A 25724-nucleotide genomic window follows, 5' to 3' on the forward strand; every position below is an offset into this window, starting at 1 on the left:
CTCTTTGAGGGGTTCCTCTGCTGACCCATCTTTTAAGATCCACATATACTAAGCCTGCCATAATGCATCTTTTAGTACGTCAGTTATTAATTAACTTTCTTACGGTAGAATTGATGCCAAGTAACTCCAACTTCTTCATGATTGACGTCGGTTTTACATTACTAAAAGCACCTTCAATGTCAAGAAATGCTTCCATTGTACATTCCTTGACAACGAGAGAACCCTCTATGTAGCCGACTAAGTCGTGAAGGGCTGTTTCAGTGGATTTTCCTTTACTATACGCATGCTGCTGCCGCGACAGGTGATCTCCAGGGATCTTTGCCCTAAATTATGTTTCTATGAAACTCTCAAGAGTCTTCAGCATAAAGGATGACAGACTAATAGGACGAAAATTTTTCGCCTTCGGAATGAAAATGACCTTCGTGTCCCTCCATCCCACAGTGATATAAGACATGCTGGTAAAGGCAGGATATATTTTGCTACGCCAAGGAACCAGTCTATCAGACACAGCTTGGAATTAACCGGTGATACATCATCAGGGCCTGGCGACTTTAAAGGAGTCACAACTTCTTATCGAGCAAAGGATTTTCGGCTCAGAGTTTCCCGGGAAATTTGTATCTACGAGTAGTTTCCTCACAAGATATTGTCCATACCTTCTCTGACTTGTGAATATAACCCACCGAGGACAAAACCTTCCTTAGCCTAGAGCCCTCTGATGTATCCTCCACGGAGCTGCAGAATTCTACCCAGGAATTGTTCTGAGCCTCTCTCAGCTCGCCCTTATATTTTCTTAGCTCAGCCGTATAGATGTCCCAATCATGAGCTCTTTTGGCTTTTGCTTTGTTGAATGGTTTTCTGCAGTCCTACCTTAGACCAACCAGGTCTGGGGTCCACCATGGCGGTCGCTGTTTGCTCTTTAGCTTGTCACTAGGACATGCTGACACTGACTAGTCATTGATCCGCTTGACCATTACGTCAATATCCTCCGCAGTTGTCACTTCCTTTTCTGGTCTAGAAGGGATAGACGTTGAAAATATGTGCCGTAATTTATCCCAATCCGCCTTTCTTCTGTTTAGCCGAGAGGCCACTACTTCAGTATTTTCGCCAAGGCTGAAACTAATATAACGATGATCAGGGAAGCTGTGGTCATCCAACACTTCCTAGTCGCTTATTCTTGCGCTTATATCATCCGATATAAAGGTAATATCTAGTATCTCCTATCTGTTCCTGGTAATAAAAGTCGGTTTATCTCCATTATTACAAATCGCTAAACTGCATTTTTTTTATTGTAAAACCAAAAACTTTTGAAAAAGGGCTTTGATAGCTGGAAACGATTATTCGTGCACCGGACCAATAATTAATCTTTTGCGTCTCTCCTACTAGAGAGAAAGCGTGAGTATTTGAGCGTATAGACAAGTGATTGGCAAAAATACTCACTCCATTGTACATTTCTTTGTACGTACACGAGAAAGTAGACCCATATAGGCCCGTGGGCTTGCAAATAATTGCAAATGGCTGCACGTCACTGTTATAGACGCATTCTCACACACCACCGTTATTCCTTTCCTTTTGCGTTTTGACTGAGTAAAGGGCAGTATGTATATTGAGCAACTCAGTCGAGAACGGATGGTTAACTCGAAAATTGATTTTCGTGATTACTGTTTTTAGATTATAGATTTTGAAGCAAAAGACTTGCTGATTTCATTTAGTGGAACATACATCCGTAACTTGTGAAACAATTTTAATAAAAATATTACGGTATCATTAAGATTTTTGTAGTATTTTGAAAGGAGTATTCTCAAAAATCATTACATAAACACTTGGACTACTCGAGAAGACATATGAATCTCAGTGGAAACTGTACCAATGACGAAATTGCATGGACATTTAGGGCCAGATGTGACCTTATATTTCTGAACGCTAATTACAATACCCCACATACAAATGCCAACGACCAGTGCACGCTATGTTACCTACAAGAAAGAGAAACACTTCATCACTTTTTGGCATTTGCCCATTAAAGGAAGCCGATCACAGCCGATTTTGATTTTCTTCTTACACTTAATTAATTTTTATAATCGTTGTTAAATTGTATATTTAGAAATATAATGAATAAAGATTCTACTACTACTATATCAAGAATGGAAGATATTGTCAGGGTAAAAACAAACTCATATTTGCAAGAATTTATCGCAAAAAAACAAAAAAAAAAATCCCTTTGTGTGAAACGAATTATTTTTTTGTGTGTATGATTGAAGCTGTTTTTTTCCTGGAGTAGGTATCAATTTCCATATTTGACGAGTACGGTATTGCTTTTGTTGTAGCCAGCGTTTGAAAATAAATTCAAAGCTTTAAGCGACTACACCCATATCCCCATTATATAATTTGTAGTTTATGACCATATCTGATTTAGTTTTCTCGAAACGTAAACACTGTCTTGTGGCTTTTGCTATACCGTTTTTTTTATATCTTTGAAGTCATTGGCCTTTATTTGGATTTAACCAAGCTATGTAGGCCAAACAAAAGAGCCACAGTAAGCAAATGGTGTGTGTCTGGCCTATTTATGAAGATGAGCTAATTTTAATGAAAGTTATCATCAAATCTGGCAACAAAGAAATAGCAAATTTAATTTGATTTTAATTGATGTGTTTTGCTCATAAAAGGAAATGTTTTTTTTAATATTGCATCAATGGATATGGTGGTATATTTATTCAAACCTGTATTTATCATAGATGTTTCTTATATCAAACCAGCAAACAATTAGGCAACTATACGACGATGTGAATACATACATATGTATTTTTCATTACCATACACAATTACATTTCATTGTGAGATACTCGCAAGTGAAGACGACACTTACAGTGGAATTACACATCATGTGGCAACATGCAAATAAAAAACATCACGTGCTGTTGAAAAACTTGTAAGTTTTCAATGGGTTCGAGCAGTCATCAAATGGTTTGGACTTTTTGGAGCCCAAAATTTGGTTTTCAATCCAATGCACTGTGGTTCCAATGACCCATTTTTTGGCCACAAATAAAAGTGGAGTTTGACATATTTTTGGTTTACTCCAAAGGGAGAGAAACAACAGATTTTATTAAAAATTATAACAAATTATCAGTCAGGGGTAGGTTGAGTACTTTTTTTTTAAATGTTCTGCCATTTACATGCCAAATTATTTGCTCTACTTTCCTATGATTACATACTTTAAAACTAGTTATAAGACAAAACGACGCCCGACATGAAAGGTACCTACAAGAGATTTCAGAAACATATACATAAAGTTGACAACTTGATGTCATTTGTGAGAAATGAGCGTTTTTTTTTAAATAAATATATATGTATTTTTTTAAGAAAATGCAAATAAAACTAGATTGAAACTAAAACAGGCAAAATCGTGCTAAATTACGACGGGCCGAATCTTATATACCCTCCACCATGGATCGCATTTGTCAAGTTCTTTGAATGACCTATACGGTCCATGTACTTGTCATGCCGTACAAGTCATATAAAAATATCACCTCCAAAATTTCAGGCAAATCGAGTAATAATTGCGCCTTCAAGAGGATCAGAAAGTCAAATGGTTAGATCGGTTTATATGGCAGCTATGTCATATTGTGAACCGATTTAGACCATACTTGGAAGTCATACCAAAACGACATGTGCAAAATTTCAGCCAAGTTGGATATGAATTGCGCCGTCTAGAACTCAAAAAGTGAAATCAGGTGCTTGATTTATAAATCGATTTTATATGAGGTTATTGACTGATTTAGACGATACTTGGCACAATGGTTGAAAATCATACTAAAACGACATATGCAAAATTAGATAACAATCGCGACCTCTAGAGGCTTAAGAACTCTAATGGGGAGATCGGTTTATATGGCAGCTATATCAGGATGTGAACTGATTTAGTCCACACAGTTGTTGGAAGTCATACCAAAACGATATGTGCAAAATAACAGCCAAGTCGGATAAGAATTGCACCCTCTAAACGCTCAGCTATATCAAAATATGGACCGATTCGGCCCATTAAGAATACCAACTGACACACTTTAAGAAGAACCATTTGTGCAAAATTGCAAGCTACTGGTTCCACTTCTTCGAAAGTTAGCGTGCTTTCGGCAAACGGACGGACGGACATGGCTAGATCGACTTAGAATGTCATGACGATCAAGCATATATATACTTTATGGGGTCTTAGACGAATATTTTGAGGCGTTACAAACGGAATGACGAAATGAGTACGCCCCCATCCTATGGTGGAGGGTATAAAAAGTACAAAAATGAACTAAGAGATTTTATATATGTTAGCCCAGCATGTGTGCTTTCACTTTTTTATAAAACTAGCAGGCAAAATCTGCCGATACAAACAATTTTCAAAGATTTTTAATACCTTCAAAGTGTCAAATTTGTTGTTTTTGTTCCATAAAATGCTTATTTTTCGGCCGATTTTGATTAATTTTTTTTTACTTTTTACCACGTGATAGTTAAAGAACTATGTTTAACATTAATATGTTTCACCTAGTTTCAAAATTTTTTTGAAATCACTTTTTTTATGGTAAAATTAAAAGATTAAAATTCTATTCAAAAAATTGCGCTCTAAGAATATAATTATTAGCCCAACATTTTTTATTTTTTGAAAAAAATTAGAAAATGTAGCACTAAAATAACACAAGAAACCTATATTATTAACTTTTTTAATTGTTCATGTCATTTAGTGATCAAACGTGTTGTGCATTTAAGTATTAAAGAAATCATTATAGATCAGCTATAACCCACAATAGCACACCCCATATTATTCGCAGGGTGGCTAATTCATTCATTTCTGAAAGCTTATATCCTCTACTACAAACCGTTAGAAGACTGCAAAACGAACAGTTTTCTGGTTTAAAGGTTATAAAGGCTTTACAACTACAAACAAAATGCTGAAATAGTTTTGGCCAGAAAACCGGAGGGTTTACACCATAGTACAATGGTAAGAAAACTCTTTTATCAAACCCAAGCACAATTTTTCATTAAAGAAGTGTGGTTTTATAAATCAACAACGTTCAATTTGTCAGTAACAAATATAAATTCTAATCAGTAAAAAAAAAGTTCGTTTCACACAATGGAAATTTTCGCCAAGTAAACTTCTTCTGTGAAAAACATTCGACTTTGTTTACGATGAAAGTAAAGGTTTTTTGCGTTGTATTTCTGTAAAAATTTGTGACAACTATAATTTTTAGTTTCTTTGATATATAGACCATGTTATTAGTAGTTTCAACTAGAACTAGAACAACTAGAACAAAGAAAAAATATTCTTATATAGGGATTTAAATAATATTACAATGAAAAAAATACTACAATAAATATTATCGGCCCACGACGAGTAAAGACTGTAGCATATGGTTTCTTATCCCTTTTCGATTTCACGGCATGTTGAAAGATGGTATAGTTGACTGAAGACAGACTTTCATTGATCATGAACCCAAGTAAATCCAATGTAGGCAGCGTCTTTTGATTTTTGCTACTAATGTTGATGGATCTCAAAAAATTATTTCTGGCATAGGGCGTGTCGAGACGAACTATTATCGTTGTATCAGGAATATATTATTGAATATATTTACAATAAGGAATTTCAATACGTAGCGCATTGCATATTGTTTCAAAAATTGCATTCAGATTTTCGTTTGCAAACCATGGAATCCCAACAATGCGTAAATCTCATGCAATTTAAAAGGAAGTCAACTTCAATTTAATGTTGCGACATAATTCAACATTTATATACTTACATAAATTTTTACCAATTATAAGAAGATATCAGTAGGTAATTCAAACAAATCAAAGAATTTATTTAGATTTATTTCGATGCTATGATGCACAATTATAGTAAAAGCCTTTCATTTTCTTCTGTATGATTTTGTTCTATGATCTGATGTATTCGTTATGCTATAAATAAAACAAAAAGATATTTATGGCGGATTTTGTCGCACATTTAAATACCTATTGGGTTGCCCAAAAAGTAATTGTCGGTAATATAGTAGTAATATAGTCGGCGTTGACAAATTTTTTCAACGGCTTGTGACTCTGTAATTGCATTCTTTCTTCTGTCAGTTATCAGCTGTTACTTTTAGCTTGCTTTAGAAAAAAGTGCGCGAAATTTTGTTTACATTTGTTTGTTTGGCGTCAATTTTAATATGGGTACCACATGTATTGAAAGAAATTCATTTAACAAACCGAATCAACGCTTATGATATGCACCTTAAATGAATTCGATCCGTTTTTAAAACGAATCATAACTGGAGATGAAAAATGGATTGTTTACAACAACGTTAGTCGAAAATGATCATGGCCCAAGCATGGTGAACCAGCTCAAACCACTTCAAAGGCTGATATCCACCAAAAGAATGTTATGCTGTCTGTGTGCAATATTTTCGAGCTGCTTCCAAAGAACCAAACGATTAATTCGGATGTTTACTGTCAACAATTGGACAAATTGAATACAGCCATCAAGGAGAAGCGACCAGAATTGGTCAATCGTTAAGGTGTCATATTCCACCAGGACAACGCTAGATCGCACACATCTTTGGTCACTCGCCAAAAACTGAGTGAGCTTGGCTGGGAACTTTTGATGCATCCACCAGCCCTGACCTTGCACCATCAGACTACCATTTATTTCGATCTTTGCAGAACTCCTTAAATGGTAAAACCTCCAGCAATGATCGCACTTGGTTCAGTTTTTTGCAGATAAAGGCCAGAAGTTCTATGAGCGTGGAATACTAAATTTGCCAGGAAGATGGCAAAAGGTTATCGAACAAAATGGCAATTATATATTTGATTAAAGTTCATTCTAAGTTTTATTAAAAATGCATTTACTTTCTTTTAAAAAATCCGCAATTACATTTTAGGCAACCCAATATTTTGGTATGGATAGTACTGTTTCGTGCATATATTACCAAACAATGTACGGCCTCAAAAATTCTTGTATCTGGGGCTCAATACTCTTTCTGTGAAAACACAAGGTGAAAGTAAAACCTTCTTGAAAGTAAAACAAAAACGTTATAATATGAAAAATATTTTTTCAAAATTTTTTGAGTGAAAATGGTAGTGAACAGAGATGAATAGTGAATTTTGGCTAGAATATTTCTTTCTTACACAACATTAACCTATAATGAATTTTTAGGTTACTTTACGGCCACTCGAAAAAGCACGGATTGACAATGAGTACCGCACGGGCTGGAACTTTGAGCTCCGATCTGTGGGTGTTCATCGTAATCATTAGAAGGCAGCTAAGAGCTACGTGGCAATCTGCAGTCGTGGTCGGCACCGGCTCTTGTTAAAATACTGAGTGCCTATGATGCTCAATATGACAAAGGGAGTCATTGGCGCCTTAAAATAGCCTATGATCATCACGTTACCGCGGAGATCTAACGAACTTGCTAAAGAAGCTTGGCGATGATTCATACATGCAAATATGTGGCTACTACAACAATAAATGTTTAGCATAACTTAATGCTTTCTTGCGGCTTTCTATACTCACCTATCTTGGCCAAATTCCAAAAACAAAAATATAAAAGTCAGAAATCCCCGAGACCAGAATAGATAATGTAGACCTCAAGCTGACTTTTTTGTAGGGATTTGAGCACTATACAACAAAAAAGAAAGAAGAAGGATTGACTTACGATGGCGCTTCGGAGATCTTCAGACGAGTTACCATCATAAAGCCTTTGCCTTGGGGAGAAAAAGCTTTATGCACTTAAAACAGTTCATAACATGGGATTGAATATGTCCCACTTTCTTTTTTTTTTTGTTTGGTTTTTAATTTGACAATTTTTAATTTTCATCTTCAATAGCAAACATACAAATGTTTCATTGAAAACATGGTTTTTCATATTGGGTTGCCCAAAAAGTAATTGCGGATTTTTCATATAGTCGGCGTTGACAAATTTTTTCACAGCTTGTGACATTGTAATTGCATTCTTTCTTCTGTCAGTTATTAGCTGTTACTTTTAGCTTGCTTTAGAAAAAAAGTGTAAAAAAAGTATATTTGATTAAAGTTAATTCTAAGTTTTATTAAAAAAGCATTTACTTTCTTTTAAAAAATCCGCAATTACTTTTTGGGCAATCCAATAATTTAAATCGGAGTCGCAATATTTGTTGTTATGAAAACTTAATATGTAAAGTATTGATGAAAACTAATTTTTTTTTAATTTCATGTTTTCATTGAAAGGAAATTGAGCCCCTGGTAGCCATTTGCCTGATGCTCTATTGAATTTTTGTCATTGGATATACCAGAATTTTTGTACCTTAATCGAAGCTTTAAAAATTGTCACTTTCCAGTTTATCATCCACACTCGAGCGAACTGTCCAACATACTGAATGCTCTTTGCTCAGTAAAAAAACGCAAAATGTTGTGTGTGAGAATGTGTCTATATCAGTGACGGGCATACAATTGCAATTATTTGAAGTCCCATGGGCTTGCTTGGGATTATTACTTGTGTACGTACACAGTAATGTGCAATAGTGTGATTATTTTTGCCCATCACTGGTCTTTACTCTCAAATACTCACCACTTCTCTTAAGTAGGAGAGACACAAGAGAATAAGTATTAGCCCGATAAACGAATGGTCGTTTGCGGGTACACAGAAAAAAATAAAAATCGGTTTCAATCACGAAATTAATTGATCCAATTAATTGTTTAATTGAAACTGCTTCAATCACGAAAATGATAATATTAATTACAGTTTTTAAAAAAGGTGATTGAAAAATTTTAATCAAATCTCAAAAAGGGATTATCATTTTTTTTTTTAAATTTCCCTTTCATTTTTTATTTATCCTATTAAAAAATTAAAAAAATTTTGGAAATTTTCAATTGATCCAATTAATTATTGAAATTTCCTTAATATCCAACTAAAGCGCGCTGTTTAGGGCTTACCCTGTATTTTGGTGCAAAATTGTTCACAAAACTTCTGGAACACGAAATTGAGATTGGGTCCAAGATCACTCCTTAGAAACAAAACACCTCCTAGAGTTTTCCAAAAATGCAAAATTATAAAAAAATAGTAGTGGGGCGGATTTAGACTAACAGTAATTAATTTTTTTTATTACGGTAACTTTATGAATTACATGCATTGAGGTAAAAATCCCAACAGATAAACATTCATCTAGAATATGTTGTTATTACATCGATGCTAAATAAGCCACTATGCCATTAATATGCATATTTTGATAATAAAATAGTTAGAGTTGCATATAGACACTTAAAAAGATAATCGAAAGTCTCATTTTTTCATTTTTGTCAGTTCGTCGTTCGCCAACTCAATGAAAACGGCTGCTTTGCCTCAATAATTTCAGCTATTTTCACTCTATTCCTTCGCCGATTCAAAAAAAAGCAACTGTTTCTAGGCCATTATTGTTTAATTGAAAAAGATAAAATTTTCAATCAGATTTTTTGCATAAAATTTTTTATTATTCAATTCCAAAAATGGTCGATTCATTTAATTTTTTAATTAAAATTTACCTTAATATCAATCACGACTGTAACTCAAAAAATCCAGATTCAATTAAAAATAATTGAGTCAATTATTTTTTAATTGAAAAAATGTTTAGTTTCAATTAAATTTTTAATTGAAAAAATTTTTGTGGTTTGTTTTCTGTGTATCGAAACACTTTGCCATTAGAGATTTTTTGGTTTTATACCAAAAAATGGCTTTCGTGATTGAAGCAGTTTCAATTAAAAAATTAATTGGATTAATTAATTTCGTGATTGAAACTGATGTTTATTTTTTCTGTGTAGGCGAAGCTGCTAAAGAATTAACAATTAACAAAGTTAGTTACGCTCAATAATATTACGTTTATGATTAATTTGTGATATGTTAAAGCGAAACCTTTCACAGTTGCAATAAAAGAAAAACTTCGTAATAAAAATATTTTGTTTGTCATAAAAACATCCCAAACGTTTTATTTTTTTTTCGTGTACCGTTGAACCAGCCAGATCGCTTTTAAAACCCCAATATCTTGTTAATGTCTGCATCTGGTAATTCAGACAAACCTTTAGCTTTTACAGAAATTGTTTTAGTCTATCACCATGTTTTCCAATCAAGCAGTGCCTTGTCGTAAAGGACACCATGTGAGAGATATTTCTATTCTAGCCAACGCACAGTGGGATAGAAACGAAAAAAACTAGTTGGAAATATGCCGTGTGAGAACGAGATATCTTTATGAAATTTGGATTAGTTAGACCTGAGGTGCTAGCGAGGTCGTGTGCAAAATTGACCAACAATTTCAAAAAATACACTTTTACCCATTTTTTAACTTGCAAACTGTATTACTTTTAACTGAATTATATGATGTGGACACTTTTCGCGGCAAAGTCGTCCAAATAATGCTTGAAAATGAAATTCGAACCACAAATGCCGGTCGAAATTGGAAAAAACTAAAAGTCTAACATCCCAGAAACACGACGAGCACTATCCAGCAAAAAATCGGATGAAGATTTAACACCCAACTAATACTAATCGGAATTCTGAGGTGACCAATTTTAGGAGCCTGCCAAAAGGCACCTGGACAACTTAGGGCATTAAAATTTTGTAAACGATCTCGTTAGCACCTCAGCTGAAATCATATTTCAAAGGGATATCTCTACCCGTTCTCACACGGCATATTTTTCACTAGTTTTTCAATTTTCTCCCATTGTGCAACGTCTGCACATTACCAGGGATTGACTCTACAAATGCATGTGGTACAGTACATTTTATCAAATAACAGCTCAGGCAGTGTGTACTCCACACCGCTTGGGATATCAGGCATTGTGTCCAGGGCAGCTTAATGCAGCCTAGGTGAAAACGAAAACAGTGAAAACGGGCCAAAGAAACAGAACTTTTAAATTAAGATGCAATCTTTAAATTAAATGTCCTATTTACTAACAGGCATAACCATCCGTTTCAAATTTTGATCGTTGATTGATTCGTATTTAACTTCATAGATGATTGTCCAAAGTGAATTTTCCATAAAAAGTTGGAAAATTGGTCTACTTTAAATTAAGTTTACCAATCTTTGGCTCGAATATTTAAACTTACTGTCAAAATTTTTCGGTGCAGAAATGTCGCTCTGATAGATCTATCAATAAATAAGTTACTAGCACACCCAATTGGTACCATTTACTCCCACTTTATAAAGCGTGATATTTTAGCTATTATCTTTTTGACAAAACTGGTTCAACCACCTCACGCACGTTTCGTGTTTTGTTTCACTGTCAAACATCTTCAGTTTGGCTTATAATTTAACCATGAATCGTCTACAAGCGAACAAAACGCTTGCAAATTATTGAATTTTATTATCAAAATTCGTGCTTCTTCAATTTTATGGACGAAGCTCATTTTTGGCTCAATGGGTACGTAAATAAGCAGAATTGTCGATTTTGGAGTGAAGATCAGCCAGAAGTCGCAATTTGGTGCGGTTTATCATTTTTTTTTTTTTGAGCAAAATGCAGGAGCTCGACTTGCATGACATGTGGTTTCAACAAAACGGTGCCACATGCCATACAGCACGCGTAACAATTGACTTATTGAGAGGCGAGCTCGGTGAACATTTTATATCACGTTCTGAACCGGTCAATTGGTCGCCTGGATCGTGCCATTTAACGCCTTAGACTATTTTTTGTGGGCTATGTTAACGTCACCTAGCCATCGTAGCGCACTGGTTAGCATGTCCGCCTATGACGCTGAATGCCTGGGTTCAAATCCTGGCAAGACCATCAGAAAAATTTTTCCACGGTGGTTTAACCCTCCTAATGCTGGCAACATTTGCGGGGTACTATGCCATGTAAAATTTCTCTCCAAAGAGGTGTAGCACTGCGGCACACCGTTCGGACTCGGCTATAAAAAGGAGGCCCCTTATCATTGAGCTTAAAACTTGAATCGGACTGCAATCATTGATATGTGAGAAGTTTGCCCCTGTTGCTTATTGGAATGGGCAGAATTTGTAAATTTGTATTTGTATGTTAAGGCTCATGTCAACTCATATATAGACAAGCTCGCTTCAATTAACGCTTTGGAAGACAACATTGAAGCATTTATTCGTGAGCCAAAATGCATTTTTCTGAGTTTTAGGTGTTTTTTTTTTTTTTTTGAGCAACTTTCCTATAGCTCTTAAAAAATCAAACCTCGGTGCTCTCATTCTTTGAAAGACAGAGCATGGATAAAGTGCGAGCAAATGATACAAATTGTTTCTGCCATTGACTTATGTATATTATCCTCATGTAATCTGATATCCAGATGAATTGTTTTCATGTGGTTTTCTTTAATCATAGGCCGACCTGATTATTACGCAAAACGCATACTAACAAAGAGCTGTTCTTAAAGTAACAAAACTATAAAATCGTGCTGAGTGTATGTTTAAAAAATCCGTTAAATAATCGAAATATAAATCCAAATATATAACTGGAAATTTTAAGAAATAATATTTTATTCGGCCTGGTACAAAAAAACCTTTAAGAGTATGGAACGTGTACTCTTATTAATGCTCACTGTATACGTGATGTTCCATGATACATATCGGATACATGATACAAATCGAGATTTAATTAAATTTGTAAATGTAATTACAAATGTTTTCTGAAATCGGTCCCATTAACAAATTTGTGTTTTTACCAACGATATTGCAATTTTAATTTATGACAAGCTGAATAATTCAATAAATGCGGTTATCAACTCACTAAACCAATTAATTTGTTTTATTAAAACCAAAAAACTAATTATTTTTACAAGCGGAGAGGGTCTTAATGGTACGACAATATGGATCTAATTGGTTAACAAACTATTTTAGTTTAAAGATTGTTGAGTGGGCACTATGTAGATGACGAAAAAGTCGAAGTCAATGTTTTGAACCGTGATTGCCTTTCCTTTGATTGCTGTTTTTGTTAAACGAAGTATATGGTGCAGTCCGATTCAAGTTTTAAGCCCAATGATAAGGGGCCTCCTTTTGATAGCCGAGCCCGAACGGCGTGCCGCAGCGCGACACCCCTTTGGAGAGAGAGTTTTACATAGCATAGTACCTCACAAATGTTTCCAGCATTAGGAGGGGTAAACCACCGTTTAAAATTTTTTCTGATGGTCTGGCCAGGATTTGAACCCAGGCGTTCAGCCTCATAGGCGGACATGCTAACATCTGCGCTACGGTTGCCTCCAAAATGCTATTAAATAACAATTTAAATTCGTGCAATTGAAAATTTGTTAGACATACGTCTTTGTTCCCAATCACGTGTCATGATTCAATGCACAACCTTTTTAAAAGTATTATTAGTCAATACCATGTTTGATTGGTAACATTTAACAGCCTTAGAGCTATATAAACCGAAAATGCGCTTTTTGTATTCACAAACACATTGTAGCCTTATTTTTCCTTTAATAATATAATATTGAATTTGAAAAAGTTATTGTTGGCTTTACTCTTGTTTAAGACCATAATTAAATGACATTTCTCAATTCAATGAGCATGAACCCATATGAATGAATACGAAACAAGTTAAATCGCGCTTAGGTCGACTGGGCCAAATCTAGATAACTCACCACCATAGCATTTGTCCATTAACTGATCTATCTACACGCGAATATTAAAGATCATAAGTGTACGTATCAAATTTCCGCCAAACCCGATGAAAATCTATGAATTATAAATGGCTATGAATTATAAATGGCTATTTTTATATCCTCCACCATAAGATGGGGGTATACTAACTTCGTCATTCTGTTTGTAACACCTTGATAAATGCGTCTGAGACCCCATAAAGTATATATATTCTTGATCGTCTTGTCATTTTAAGTTGATCTAGCCATGTCCGTCCGTCTGTCTGTCGAAAACACGCTACTTACGAAGAAGTAAAGCTAACCGCTTGAAATTTTACACAAATACTTCTTATTAGTGTAGGTCGGCTAGGATTGTAAATGGGCTGTATCGGTTGAAATCGATCCACAACCTGACATAGCTGTCATATAAACCTATCTTGGGTCTTGACTTCTTGAGCGTCTAGAGTGCGCAATTCCTATCCGATTTGGCTAAAATTTTGAACGACGTGTTTTGGCATGACTTCCATTAACTGTGTTAAGAATAGTTCAAATCGGTCCATAACCTGATATAGCTGCCATATAAACCCATCTGGGGTCTTGACTTCTTGAGCCACTAGAGGACGCAATTATTTTTCGATTTGGATGAAATTTTGCATGAGTTGTTTTGTAATGACTTTCAACAACTGTGCTAAGAAAAGTTCAAATCGGTCTATAACCTGATATAGCTGCCATATAAGCCGATCTGGGATCTTGACTTCTTGAGCGTCTAGAGTGCGCAATTCCTATCCGATTTGGCTGAAATTTTGCACGACGTGTTTTGTTATGACTTCCAATAACTATGTTGAGAATAGTTCAAATCGGTCCATAACCTGATATAGCTGCCATAAAAACCCATCTGGGGTCTTGACTTCTTGAGCCACTAAAGGACGCAATTATTGTCCAATTTGCCTGAAATTTTGCATGAGATGTTTTGTTATAACTTTCAACAACTGTGCTAAATTAGATTCAAATCGGTCCATAACCTGATATAGCTACCATATAAACCGACTTCTTGACCCTCTAAGGGCGCAAATATTATCCGATTTGGCTGACCTTTAACATAAGTGTCGAATATGGCATAATACAGCTTCCTTATAAATCGATCTCCCTATTTTACTTCTTGAGCCCCTAAAGTGCGCAATTCTTACTAGATGTGACTGAAATTTTACACAATGACTTCTACTATGGTCACCAATATTCAGTTCAATTATGGTGCCATAACTTGATATTGTTCCAATAATATAGCAATTCTTTTCTTTTATCATTTGTTTGCCTAAAAAGACATACCGTGGCAAGAGCGCGACAAATGCGATCCATGGCGGAGGGTATAAAAGATTCGGCCCAGCCGAACTTTGCATGCTTTTACTTGTTTCGGTATATAGAGTTGTTTTAATTCTTTGTGAATAAGGTCGGAACTATTTGCATTCCAGCGCCATATTTTTGTGACAATATTTGAACACAAGCATTCCTTTTGGAATACACGTTAACTAAATTATATTTTTCTTGCATTGTTAATTGTTTTCATTGTAATTTGGCCGATTTTACTGATGTCGATGCTATTATAAAATTTCCAATTCAAATGTAACTTAACACCAAAGAAAAGCTTCAAAATAATAGTACTCGGCTAATTCGCTGTATACACATGTATGCAATAGTGTTACAAATACAACAAACTAAACTTTTAGTCAGAGTTGCCAGTATTTTTCCGTACCATGTCCCCAAATTTTGAATCTTTTGTTCCCAAAACTCCCCTACGACAAGTGAATATCCCCAATAAAAATCCCCAAACAATTTTTAAAGGCAAGTCAGGTATACTGGAAAGATAATTATTGCCATGTTGGACTGGATAGACTGTTATCGTTATCAAGCAATAGCAGTCGATGAAACGTGCTTTGCACGGGAATCGATAATTATCGATAAATTACTAGTACAACTTTGAGCTGATATTCTATCCAGAAGATCTGACTTGCACTGGATAGGACCAGCTGCTGTTACAATATATTTTTATACTATGCAGTGCAAGTCATATATCTGTGCAAAGTTTTCCAGGAAAGCTATTGTTATCCTGCGATTACAGATGATTTGGACTATATAGTACTGAAATACAACACAGCAAGTATAACTTCGGGTATGTTGTACCGATTTATGTTATCTAAATGTTTCTAAATGTTTATGTTTCTTCAAGAAAGTACTCGTTACTAAACTTTTTTAAATCGCTTTTTATATACACCGTCATAGGATGGGGGTATACTAATCTAGTCATTCCGTTTGTAACACCTTGAAATATTCGTCTAAGACACCATAAAGTGTATATATTCTTGATCCCCTCGACGTTCTGAATCGATCTAACCATGTTCGTCCGTCTGTCGAAATCGCGATAGCGGTCGAAAGCGTAAAGCTTGCCGCTTGAAATTTTGCACAGATATTTATTATCAATGTTGTTGATTATTGGGGATTGCAAATGGTTCATATCGGCAAAGCAAATGCAAATGTGCCCATGAACAATCCATTAAGGAACTGGGGTACAATTCTCACAAATCAATGAGTACTGTCCAATTCAATATTAAACTCAATGATAAGGGACCTCCTTTTTATAGCAGCGTCCGAACGGTGTGCCGCTGAGGAATACCTCTTTGGGAAGAAGTTTTTACATGGCAAAATACCTCACAATTGTCGCCAGCATTAGGAGGGGATAAACACTGGTGTTCCTGCCAGGATTCGAACCCAGGCGTTCAGCGTCATAAATGCTAAACTCTGCGCTACGGTGGCCTCCATATCGGCTCAGATTTATATATAGCTCCTATATAAACTTATCTCCCGATTTTACTTCTTGAGCCCTTACAAGCCGCAATTTTTGTCCGATTTGGCTGAAATTTTGCATGTAGCATAACTGTGCAAAGGACGGTCCGAATCGGTCGTTAACCTGATATAGCTTCCATATAAATGATCTCCCGATTTGATTGTATGAGCCCTTACAAGCCGCAATTTTAGTCAATTAGCGAAACGGTCGGTAGGACGGCGAAAATCCTATGGGGGGATCCAGATCGTGAGAAGACGAGGCTATTACTGAAAGGAAACAAGAAGAAGGTCAGTATGGATTTTGGTATCATAAAGGGACACATAGGACTACGAGCTAAACAGTTCAAAATTCACCTGTTCCGGGATACTAGAATCTATGGGTATGCCTTTAGCAACCTGTAAGCTGAGTTTTCAGGACCAGGCCCGAAGGATAACGAATGATAGGTAGTCACAAAGATGGGGCTGTGAGCATTCCAAAACTATGTGCCCTAATCTAGACTTGAAAAGGTCTACTGCTTTGCTGTTATTGGCTAGAACAGATGTCTCAGTCATTGTGTCCGTCATAACAGGTCACTGTCTAATCGAAAAACATGCTTGCAGACTGAAGGTTGCCAGCAACGACTGTGAGGACTTCGAAGAAGAAGAGACTATAGAAGAAGAAGAAGAGACACTAGCAGTAAGAAGGAGTTCCACTTTAGGTTCTCATTTCTTTCAGAAGCTGTCTGATTTAGCGGATGTGAACACTCGCAAGTTATTGGGCTTTTTAAAGCGATCTGGATGGTTCAACTGTAGGAACTGGAAGGCATCTTTCTTCTTCTGTTCTTGTGGTATCACAATGGACGAAAACGTCTAAGTGAGTCTAATGGCAGACTGCGACTTAAACCTAACCTAACCTAGATAAAATGAGAAGATTGCCGTACATTTGTTCATTGAATTCCCTAATTACTTTTAGGAAAGTTTTATTTGATCATCATATAAACCGTTATTTGTCAGTGTATCTATCGGAAACAAGCAAACGTTCGCTCGTTCAATTCAAATTTTTTGCTCAAATACTTCTATGTACATATCTAAGTAGATTTTTATTTATAGGGCTAATAGACCCGGTTTGTTTAATCATCCGTTCATTGAAATTCTGAACTAACTAGAGCGTTGTAAACAAACTATTCAATTATTGTTCTTAAATAATTCGTCTTAAATTACTCGATTAATAAACTGTTCATACCTCGTAGTATTGTGTGGAAATCTAAACATCACTTACCAAAAAAAATCCTTTAATGCTCGAACATTTTCCAAGTAATTGACCTTTGACCAAATAAAGTCACATTTTCGACACACTCTCCGCAATGGAGGGAAATTAATGACACTACCACACAAATGTATCCAGCATTAGTAAGGAAACAACCATCGCAGAAAATTTTTCTGATGTTCACGCAGGGATTTGAACCCAGGCGTTCGGCGTCATAGGCCTCCACAACAAACATCCCAATTAACCAACCATTTTAGCTTACAATTGACATATTTTACGTTTCTCTTCTATTTACAGTTATCAGCACTCAGTGTCTTGTTTGTAATAAATGCTGTGGTGAATGGCAAAGCCGTCCCCGACAAGGTCTCAAGAGGTGATGCAGCTCAAACTTTAACGTCCATCAAAGGCAATGGCGATCTACAAGCATCGGAATCACAGGTGTCGCAAGTTGCACAACAACGAATAGACTTCACCGAATATGATGACCATCATCACGAGCACCATCATGATCCTGGGTATTGGAAAAAGAAAGTGACGTGGAAAGAGGGTTGGAAGAAAATTTGGAAACCAGCAAAAAAACAAATATGGGTTCCACAGTGGAAACAAATTTGGAAGCCGATATGGGTGCCGGTGAAGGTGCCTTCATGGAAAGAGATAAAAGTGCCGGCGTGGAAACAGATTTGGAAACCAGTGTGGAAGGAAATACAAGTCCCGGCTTGGAAAGAAATACAAGTGCCAGATTGGAAAAAGATATGGAAACCGGTTTGGGTGCCCACTAAGGTGCCAGCCTGGAAGGATATTCAGGTCCCAGCATGGAAACAAATCTGGGTGCCAGTATGGAAGGAAATACAAGTTCCTGCCTGGAAAGAGATCCAAGTTCCCGAGTGGAAACAATATTGGACGCCAGAATGGATAAAAGTTGGCATACCTGGTGAAAAGTTCTTGGGAAAAGATCATGAAGGTTGGGAATATACTAGCCATGACCTATGGAAAAAGAAACTTATATGGAAATCGCATTGGAAGAAAGTATGGAAGCCAGCCAAAAAGCAAATATGGGTACCCAGCAAAAAGCTCGAATGGAAAGAAGAATGGAAGCAAATATGGAAACCAGCCAAGAAACAAATTTGGGTTGAGGACAAAAAACTCGAGTGGAAGGAAGCATGGAAACAAATTTGGAAACCTGCTAAGAAATTAATTTGGGTACCCGACAAGAAACTTGAATGGAAGGAATCCTGGGTGCAAATCTGGAAAACGGCCCAAAAACAAATCTGGATTGAAGACAAAAAACTTGAATGGAAAGAAGCTTGGAAGCAAATATGGGTACCAGGCTGGAAAGAAGTTTGGGTGCCTGACTGGAAGAAAATCTGGAAGCCAGTTATAATTTCTGAGTGGTTCCCCACGCCGGATCATCATGATCATCACCATGAAGAACATGCTTGGGATCGAAAAGACGATAAACTCAACAAAGTATTGTGGAAACGTGACGACAGCACTGCCGCTGGTCCAAATGGAAATACAAACAGGAAATCCTCGCACCTTCAACCCATCCAAACGGCAGACTTTCAAACCAAACAAACATCCAATGTGCAAGAAGAATCTTCGAAAGCTTTTAGATTTCCTGGAGCGTGAAGATAATTTCAAACATTGAAGTAGTTTTTACGTATCATCTGCAGTAGGCCATTGTGAGTGCTCTCCAAGTATCTCTGTGTACATAATGCCAATATTCTTCACTCTTTCTAAATCACCCGCCTACTCACTTTCGAAACATCCTTTAAATGCCGAAACACCGCCAACGCTGTTATAATCCCGATAAGCATTTCTTATATAAATTATTCTAATTGTATATTTCATTTAAGCTATGTTATCTGAAGATGTGACCGGGCCTTAGCATCGGTTTACGTCTTCATAGTCTTAGTCATATCTAAAATAAGAAATAAAGTAGCCCAAAAAAATTTAAACGTACAAGCTTCACAACTAATGTTTGAAAAGTATTAGCAAAATCAATCTTGGTTTCACTTATTTGGCTGAAGTAAAATGTCCCCCCAAAGGGACCCCACCTGAGCTGGAAATGTTGAGGGTAGTTAATTTTTCGATATCTAAAGGGAGATATACCCTTCCATATTACATATTCATACTTAAAATATTGAAATGAAACCTTTGATCCGCATATTGTAAAGGCGCATTAAAGAATATCGGGTTTAGCTTTTCTTAAGCCCATGGGTAAATCAATTTGTGTATACTAGCCAAACCGGGTCCGATCCGCTGCGCCTTCATTAACTCTCTAATATCTTTTTAGTGTGGGGACACATCGCCCTGAATGTGGATATCGAATTCGTGCCACTATAGCCTATGTCCGCATATCACGCTGAACGCCTGCTTTCGAATCCCGGCGAGAACATCGGATAAAATTAAAAGCGGTTGCTATCCCCTCACAATGCTGGCGACATTTGCGAGGTACCATGCCATGCATGGTCATGTAAAAAATTCTCCCCAAAGAGGTGACGCACTGCGGCACGCTATTCGGACTCGGCTATGAAAAGTCCCTTATTATTAAGTTAAATCTTGAATCGGAAAACTTTCAATGATGTGTGAAAAGTTTGCTCCTTCTCGGTTCCTGGGTAAATTTTTACTCCACTCCCAAATGCTTTTTTTGAGTCCTATATTTTGGTATTGGTAAGTATTTCCAGTTTAGGGGGTATTTCTGGGTGGGGAAACCACCCAGACATTTGGCCATTAAAGTTAATAAACGCTTCGTGCTCTACTTTTAAATACATTTTATATGAACCCCATAATGGCATGATAGGTAAATAAGTTCTGTTTGAGAGTGGGGTGGACCTCAGAGTCTTTGTCCCGAAAATGAACATCAATTTCCCGAAAACCAAGCAATTTCCACATCAAATGGCTTTTATATAATAGGGAGGTATTTTCGGGTGAGGCAGTTCCCCAAACACACGGTTCTTCAATTGGATATTAAAATTTGTTTTTTTGTTCTCTCAAGCACCTTTCGTTTGAGTTCTATATTGTCGTGATTGGTCTATATACTCATTTGGCGGATTTGGGACAGACCCCGAGTCACCCGAGCCCAACAATAGAAACCTTGTTTTGTTTTGAATGTGAGGGTGTAAAAAAAAATTTCGAACGAATCGCATTACCAATCTTCGAGATCTGGTGCTTTTGAAAATTAGGTTAATGAGAAGTGCTTTTTAGGGGAGGGATGGTATCTCAGACATTTCGAATCAAATATGGATATCAAATTCGTGCTCCACTCCCAAAACCGGTAAATATGAACCGTTTGGAGGGTGTATTTGGGGCTTGGACGGCCACCGGCGCTTTGCCCTGAAAACAGATATCAAATTCGTTCTTTACTTCCAAATACCGTTGATTTGAGCTCCATATTGCCATAATCGAAAATGAAGTTCAGTTAAGGGGGTGCTTAAGGCTTACCCCAAACACTTGGCTCCAAAGTTGGATATCAAAATTCGTTTTCTACTCTTAAATAACTTTTATTGAGTCACATATTGTCATAATGGGTCAATCATCCTATTTGACTCATTTTTGGAAGGAAAAGCGCCACCTAGACTTGAACGCAAATTTTAATGTCAAATTCGTAATCTACTCCCAAATACCTTTCATTTGAGTTCTATATATGCCCATTTGGAGATGGGGCGACCTCTCATTACTTGAACCTAATTTTGTATGCCATATTCGTAATATGGCATACACCGCTGGGTACTTGGACCCAAATTTTAATTTGATATTCGTTTTCTTGTCTCCAATACCTTTCATTTGATACCCATATTGTGCCTATCGGTCCACTTTTGGTTTTGGATGTAGATTTTTCGGTATGGGGGAGGGTCCGCCTCCTTTCCGATATCAAAAAATTTATAGCCTATGTTTCTTTCCAGATTAACCTACACAATCTGTGAAAATTTCAAGGTAATCGGTTCAGCCGTTTTTGAGTCTACACGGAAAAAACAAACAAATTGATTTTTATATATAAGACTAGCTGGACAAGACCCGGTCCGCTGCGCCCTCTTCTCTTTCAGTCTCTTATTTTAACTGAGCCTTATTCGGTCACGTAAGGAAATAAGTCCTGTTTGGGGTGCTGGCACGGCCTTTCAGATAATTCGCGGCAATATGGATATTATATTGGTGCTCTTCTCCCAAATACCTTTCTTTGCGGCCGTATATTGCTATTGTAGGTAAATATGTGCGATATGGGGGTGTTTTTGAGAGGGTAGCGGGTCCCTATATATCAGATTTGTGCTCTGGTCTCAAATACCTTTCATTTGAGTCCCATATTGTCATTATTGGTTTAAATTCCATTTGGCTGGTGGCTTTGGAGGTGGGGCGGCCCTCTATATATCCGACCCATCTCCGAGATCTGCCGTTTTTGGAAAGAAGGTAAGGGGAGGGTCCGCCCATCAAAGTTAGGATGTTAGAACTACTTCATTCTCTTGGATTTGATGGTGGATTGGAGTAGCCAAACTCTTTACCCCAAAAGTGGATATCAGATTCATACTCCACTCCCGAAAATCGCATTGGAGCTACATATTGCTGTAGTCAGTATATATGTGGTTTAGGGGGAATTTATGAGGTGAGGCGTCCCTGAAACACCCTGAAACATTTGCCCTCGAAATTGGATATCAAACTCGTTTTCTACTATCAAATAACTATTATTTATCGCCATATTAGATAATCATGACCGGTTTCAAGGGAGTTTAGAGACGGATCTTGAAGTAATATTAGCATCGTGCTAGATTTTGTTTGAGCCCCATAATATCAAGCATTTTGAAGGGTGCTGTCAAGATATTCAGGGCTACGGGTTACGTTTAGATTCACACTAATTAATTTTTATCTACATTCAAAATCATATTTCAAAGCGACCACTTGGTATACTACATTCTTAAAGATCAGCAGGTTCTCCTGTGTCCATCCCAATTTGAGGGTAAAAAGTGTACTCTACTACCAAAGACCTTTTATTTCTGTTCTATTCTACCCTGATCGGCCTCCAAATATTATTTCGTATTATTCACATATTATTTTTAATTCCTTTTTATTGGGTAGGATAGAGGGAGGGGAATTGACCTCTAACACGTCCTTTCATTTGAGTACAATATATTCTCGGTCATCCTACATGACAGTTTGGCGTTGCATTTATTGGGCGGAGTGAGTCGGTCCCCCGACGCTAAGAACCAAACGACAATTTATATGAGTCCTTTATTGTCGCGATCTACTGTCCTGCGGAACGGTAGGACGTGACCCAGATACTTGAATACTTATACCAACATTAGATTCGAAATATATTGTCATAGACCTTTCTTATAATTGACATATTATTCCGATCGAACTACACGTCCTATTGAAGGTTATTTAGTGGGTGGGCCGGTCCCATACTCTGTCCTAATTGCGCATGTTAGATTCGTAGTCAAGTTCCAAAGACCTTTCATTCGATACCCATTTTGTGACGTTGGATATTTGTGCCCGTTTTGGTGTTTTTTGGGTTGGGGAGGCCCGTAGACATCTTGGACCAAATTCTTATAACAGATGGGTACTCAGCAGGGGTGGGAGGCGCCTCAGACACCATGGAATAAATTTGTACATCTGCTTTGGACTCTACCTTTAAAAAGCTTTGGTTTGATATCAGACACCAACTAATAAATTTTTGTCTCAGATTTGGATTTTACTTTTAAATACCTTTTATTTGATACCTATATTACTCAAAGCGGTTAAAGAGACCTGTTGGGTAATGTTTTTGGGTGTAGGGGGACCCCGACACTTAGGGCATTATTTTAATGCCAAGTTCGTACTCTATTCTCTAATACCTTTCATTTGATACCCATATTGCCCAAAGCGGTGAAAGTTTTTTCTTTCATTTGATCCGTTCGGGTGATTTTTGGGATGGGGCGTCCCCCCAGATTATTTGACCCCAAATTTTTTTTACCAATTTCATGTTTTTGGAGTACTATAACGTAGCACACAAAATTTCGCTTTAATCTGTGCACCCATCTCCGAGATCTGGCGTTTTTAAAAATTAAGGTATGGGGGAGGGTCCGCCCTCCTTTGGATATCAAAAAATGTAGTACCCTTTTTCTCACGGGGGGGCCCAAACTCTACCATCTGTGAAAATTTCATGAAAATCGGTTCAGCCGTTTTTGAGTCTATAGGGAACAGACAAACAAAGTGCAACAATTTAATTTTTATATAATAGCAGAAAAGTTTTTGTAAGTGTACAGAAAAAACCTATTGAAAAAGAACCGGCCGTTTGAGAACGGTTAAAGTCAAATCTATAGTAAACGAGATGATGTTTCAAGGCCCGAGCTGGTTCGGGGGTCCTCTAGGCAACATTTAAGATGGTCATCCCGACCTTTCGAAAATTTGTTCGGACTGCCAAATCCTCAGTATCTCTGTTAAAAACATGTTTGAGGTATAAATACAGATCTCTTCTGTTTTTTTTTGTGAAGAGGCCAAATTGGAGTTGCATTTCAAGTGAAATTTGAAATATATATCAAATTAAATAGGTACTTCAAAATAGCCCAGATTTATCAAAATAAATCCTTCAAGTATAAATCCTTCAAATATTTTTGTGGAAGAAAACTTCGGCCAGTATTTTTATACCCACTACCATATGATCGGTGTAATGACGTGGCCAGGAAGGCCCTCGGTCCGACCCCCACCAAATTGAATTTAGTCTAAAGAAAAAATTTCAATTAAATTTATTCTAAACAAAAATGTTTCAGTTACATTTTTTAAAATGACAACATTTCATATATATAAAATTCGGCGCATTAAAATTATTTTGCTTAAGGACAAAATTGTATTGAAATTGTAAGTAGAAACAAAGTTTTTATGACATATTTTCTAAACAAATTTTAATGACATTTTTCTTATAACAAAATTTCAGCGTAACATTCTTTAAACACAAAATTCAGCACGGGTGGACCCCTTCGAAATTATTTTTTAAAGACAAAATTTCTTTAAATTTTTTCTACCAACGACATTTTAATTGAATCATTTCTAAAGACAAAGTTTTTATAAAAAAAAATTTCGATTTAATTTATTCTAAAACTAAATTTTAATGAATTTTTTAAAGACTACATTCTGCGAAAAATTCTCCAAAGACAACCTAGCATTGAGATTGTTTTTTAATGCCTAAATGTCAATAAAATTTTGCATTAAAATCTTTATTATGCTTATCTGTCCCAAACAACATTTTCCTAAAAATTGTTCTATAGACAAATTTCAAAAAATAATTTTTAAGATAATAAATGTGGCTTTTATGGGTCTAAGACTCTAAATCTATATGGGGGCAATACCAAGATATAGTACGATATAGCCCATCTTCGAATTTAACCTGCCTATGGACAAAAAAAGAATCTGTGCAAAGTTTCAGCTCAATATCTCTGTTTTTAAAAACTGTAGCGTGATTTAAACAGACAGACGGACCCAGGAAGAACATGGTTAGATCGTCTTAGATTGTTACGCTGATCAAGAATAGATATACTTTATAGGGTCGGATATGGATACTTCGATGTGTTGCAAACGGAATGACAAAATGAATGTACCCTCATTCTTCAGCGGTGGGTATGATAATGGAGTTAAAAATTTTTACAGCTGTATCCGTAAGTGACAATCCTCTATAGATTATAGCAATATTTGGATCCCCTTTCTTAAACAGTGGGATTTAAATTGATACAATTTGTTCATATATGAATATTTGTTCGTGTATGAATATTTTATTAAGACCGAGTATAATTCCTTTAAAAAATTATGTGGAGCAAATTTATAAAATTCATAAGGTATGCCATCTTGTCCTGGTGATTTGTCCACCTCCCAATTATTTTACGACTCTATATATTTCAGAATGCCTAATCGGGGAATCCGAGAAAGGCTGACACCAATTAACTGATAGACTGTCATCGTCGATCTGTAGGATATGTTCAAAATGACATCTGAATTGTTCAGAATTGAGATTACTTCTAGAAGAGTGAAGAGTATTTTTGATCGACTTCGAATACGTCCACTAATCCCCACTGCAACTAATAGTATCTAATTTTCGGAGGCTACTATTAAAGAATTCCTGTTTCCTC

At 36.4% G+C, this 25724-nt stretch overlaps 1 protein-coding gene across 1 annotated transcript in view; it reads left to right on the forward strand.

The window, feature by feature from the left end:
• The window catches only part of LOC106082149 (uncharacterized), a 51343-nt gene extending 31875 nt beyond the window's left edge, over nucleotides 1-19468 (forward strand). The window contains exon 2 of the mRNA XM_013244496.2: nucleotides 17932-19468. Within this exon, the coding sequence (XP_013099950.1) occupies nucleotides 17932-19263 (1332 nt within the window). The 3' untranslated portion in view covers nucleotides 19264-19468. The remainder of the gene's footprint in view (nucleotides 1-17931) is intronic.
• The last annotated feature ends 6256 nt before the right edge of the window (nucleotides 19469-25724 follow it).

This window comes from Stomoxys calcitrans, chromosome 3, assembly GCF_963082655.1.
Source record: "Stomoxys calcitrans chromosome 3, idStoCalc2.1, whole genome shotgun sequence".
Classification (NCBI taxonomy): Eukaryota; Metazoa; Arthropoda; class Insecta; order Diptera; family Muscidae; genus Stomoxys; species Stomoxys calcitrans.